This window comes from Gregarina niphandrodes (genome assembly GCF_000223845.1).
Source record: "Gregarina niphandrodes unplaced genomic scaffold scaffold00043, whole genome shotgun sequence".
Classification (NCBI taxonomy): Eukaryota; Apicomplexa; class Conoidasida; order Eugregarinorida; family Gregarinidae; genus Gregarina; species Gregarina niphandrodes.
The window spans coordinates 23772-27840 of NW_011645811.1; the positions used below are offsets into that span (position 1 = coordinate 23772).

Below are 4069 nucleotides of genomic sequence, written 5' to 3' on the forward strand. Positions count from 1 at the left end.
CCACATACGCTATCGTCCTTATCAGCGAAGCTACTAGGTAGTGTACGTGGCAAGGTTGCGCGTAACATCTGAAGATAAGGTTGGAGAATCAATTTTCTCAGCTGCGGTAGCACGAGCTCGAGTTGAGCATCGCGCCGGTTGATGCACTCAGGTGGTCCACGCATCTCTCTAATATGGGGATATTTTCATTCTGTTCTGAGCTAGCCAACTAGAACAACCGGCAGACCTGAATCAGCTGGCCCGAGCGAGACGTAACAACTGGAGGCCGACTTGCCTGCCACCGTGCTACCCGGAATTGCGGGACGGTAGCTCCTTCTCTTCGATCCGCGGTGGCCGGCCAGCGGGTGCGTGGGGAATTTGTTGTGTAAGCAGAATTGCTTATTTTTTGCTTGGTCGAAAATGCACTCGCTGAAATGTGGAACGAGGGATGTGCAAGGGAGCGAGTTGTTGGCGATTTTGATGCGTCCGGACGGCAGCCGAACGGAGCTTGACGATAGTGTGGCCCAGGTGGTAACGATACGTACGAGCAAGGGCAACGTGACGGTTTTAGTGTTGGCTCCCAAGAAGGCGTTTGAGCTGGAGATAGAGGAGGAGCGAGCGCCGTTGTCGAAGGAGGAGGACTGGTTCCGTCAGTGGGACCGAATGATGGTGTTGCGGTCGAAGGAGGGTAGTCCGGGCGGCGAACAAGCGGAGGCGACGCTGCTAGGCGAACTCCGGCGACATCTGGCTCGCAACGGGCCGCAAGGCAATTTTGACGCGGAGGCAGCGCTCTGTCGAGAGGTCTTTGGCGAAGAGTTGCACAATCTGCAGACCTTGCTGGTTGAGAGACGTACAATGCGCGAGACGGATTGTGAGTTGCAGTGTCTGGACGACGTCTGCGTGGTCGAAAGTCGGCCGGTCGTAAGTTCGGAGCTGGAAGAGCTCTCGGCACTGGTGCACGAAGACTGGCGGCCGGTGCTGCAACGGACGATTGCGCGGAAGACTCATAGCTGGAATGATGTGGAGGCGACCGGGCCGACGCCAGAGGAGCTCGTCCTGAAGCGTGCTAAATACGCGTGCTGGGCCGCAGCCGGGATCTTTACACTCGGCATCTGCAGCGCCGCTATCTGTTACACGATTCGCGCGACCGAAGAGGGGACCGCGGAGTTCCCGCCAAAGAATTATTGCCCGCAACGTGGCGTGCTGCGATCCGAGCGTCAATGGAAAGACCGATTTTCCCGATTTTGGAAGTCAGGGTTTCCCGTGCCGAGGGAACCTTGTGGCACTGGCACGTTGTACTGCCGCAAGGGGGAGTCTGCCCCCTGGCATTACATTGAGTACGGCAGCCCCTGGGTCGAGACGTTCCCGCGCATCTGGGACGAGTCCAGAAAAACGGTCAAGTACCCGCCCAACGAATGCATCATTGCCTGCCGCACCCCCGAAGAAACAAGCTGCTCTCTCGCCACACGTCTCGTCGAACAGTTCCCTCTCACCAAGGCGATCTTAAGCCGCGCCTCGAACATGTCACTGAACACATTCCCGACCATGTCGCCTGAGGATCAAGTCCAAAAAATTTTCGCAGAACTCGCTCTTGACCCTGGCTGCTCAGGCAAAGCCGCATCCTTGCAAAAAGTAGGCAGCCTCGCCAAATGCTTCTGCGATATAGCCAACGTCAATTGTGATGTCCTGGACACAAACCTCGGCAAGAACATCTGGACTACGCTTACCGACGTCCAAACGTCTATTATCGGACTGGCCAGGTCCTTCTCCGACTACCCGGAACAGCTCTATGAGGTCAACAACTGCACTCACGAATGCTTCAACTTTAAAGCACCAAACGAATAAATGACCAACACCGAAATACCCCCCAAAGGTCCCGGTTATGGCTCTTAATTCATTCACCAGCAAGAGCACTTAGTGCACCATCCCTCACGAGTAGCACGATGACCAGTGCAACCACGAGCAGAGGTTCACCAGAGAACTGGCAACCAATTTTTGAGCCGGGCTCTCTCATAAAACGCTTGAGTGTAAACGATTCATCAAATACATCAGCTACACGTGGCTGGAATAGGTTCGGATTGTTCGAAACACTGTCAATCTCAGGCAGCTGGGACAAACTGAAATCGGTAGCACGTCGATCCATCTTTTGCACGTACGGTTACCGACGACTAGCGAGTCATCCGAAGAGGCGTCTCCCGGAGCTGGTAGGTGGCTTACATGAAGAAGCCGTGCATCCAATGTGATTGGCTGGCTCTGCCTCGTTGGAAAAGACACCATGAGCAGGAGCGTGTGTGTCTACTGGGGAATAGGCTTCTCGTTGCGGCTAACTGGTCCCCGTGGGGCAACGTGGTGCTGCCTTCACCACGAAGTTCTTGGAAAGCAAACTTGTGTGGCTTCGGACAAGACGGGGTTAAGGTGATTTCTCACCATCATCTCACCACGCAAGCCGCTCCAGGTTGCCCAAGAGCTTCTCTCATTCTTCGCCAAACTCGTGCACAGCCACACATGAATGCCCACCCCCTACATGGTCTCGGTCCGAACAACAACCAGGGCGCATCCAGCTCGGGTGTAAAGGTGTTGGCGGTGTTGGATGCTGGCTGCGGCGGAGTGACTCGCCAAGGCGAAGGAATAAATTTCGGCGTCGTGTCGACAGCAATGGACCTCTTCAGGGCAGCCACTTTGGCCCCCAGCTTGACCGCGCCAACCGCGCTCAAGCCGGTGGGGTGTTTGCTGCGCTTTAAACGCTCCAATTCCGCCCGCACGTTGGCCGGGGATTGAGACCGCCGGGCCCCTCCTGCCAGAGACGGATTAGCAAGGGTTACCAGGTCCTCGACGGGGGCGGTGACGTCCGCGCTCGGGGGTTCGACCGCCGCCTGCTCGGGGGCCATCAGACTCCGGACACACCTCCAAAGGGGGGGGCGCCAGAATGTGCAGGCATTCTGGACGCCGGTGGGTAACTCGAGCTGTGCCCAGAGGTAATTCGAGAGCAAAACCGCGTTGGGGACATCACTCACTCTCGCCGTGGACTCCGCAGCCACTTTCGTGCATGGCCCGAACACGAAGGCGGCAAACGACTTGACCGGTTGTTGGTCGGCTGATTTCGGAATCTTCTACAAGGTAGTGATGAGCCGAGACAAAGGGATGAACCAGGTGAGGAGACAAAGAGAAGGGATTGAACCGAGCAAGAAGCTCAGGGCAGGCTGCGGAAGGAAGCAAAGAGGGAGAAGAAAACATTACCATGTGCGGCATCGAAAGCAGCTGTAGCCAACTCGTCATCGTGGCACATTTCTTGATGCATACCTGCCGACCACGTGAATAAGTCATGTTACGCCGCGAAGCAGCCGTCCGTAGGCGTGGCAGGGAGCCTGTTATTGTTAGTACGGCGCATTGCACGTCCTTGGCGGTCGCGTGGACATCATCTCGGTGGACTGAGTCGAGACCGTCGAAAATCGTCTCCTACCTTTTGTAGGAGACTCCTTGGTCGGCTCTGCTGTTTCAAAGGCACCCTCCCAATCTCCGATTTGATACCACCGCCTGATCTCTTTTCAGTCTCTTTTTCGATAGCGCGCGTGTTTGTGCACACACTTTTCGCGACCACCTGCCCAGCGGCGCAATAATCCCGCTTGGCACCGATGGGCGTGGACACCCGCCGTGAGGTGCTCTATGACAAAAGGGGGGCTTTCGACTTCAGTTCCCGGCCCGATGCCTATTCTTTCTCAGAAACGCCGTGGACGATCACTTTCAAGCCTGGCAGTTTCACGGCCGCGCATTTTCACGACCACAGGCTACTTACTGTCTTTCGCGTTGGCTATGCAGGCAGGCTGGCCCACCTGGCACAACCCCCCGACTGGTGCTAGGCGGTTGTGGCGTGAGATCGCCAATAGGCTAGGTAGGTAGGAATCACATTTCTCCGTTCATTATTCATGGTGCCTGCGTATTAAGACCTTTCCACATATTAGCCAGGAATGGAAGTGTTTGACTGCTCAGACAACGGCGGAGGCTTCCAGTTATCTATGTGCCGNTTAAATTCCACTTTGGCATTACCCGTAAATTCCGCTATCCGAAACAATGCATTCCGCATTGTTTCGGA

At 55.9% G+C, this 4069-nt stretch overlaps 1 protein-coding gene across 1 annotated transcript; it reads right to left on the minus strand.

Moving 5' to 3' along the window:
* Nucleotides 1-840: 840 nt before the first annotated feature.
* On the minus strand, nucleotides 841-1029 carry GNI_151720 (hypothetical protein; the record flags this gene model as incomplete). The annotated part of the gene is made up of 1 exon (XM_011134488.1): nucleotides 841-1029. A coding segment is annotated over one exon (189 nt), but the record flags the coding sequence as incomplete, so codon positions are not given.
* Between the last annotated feature and the right edge of the window lie 3040 nt (nucleotides 1030-4069).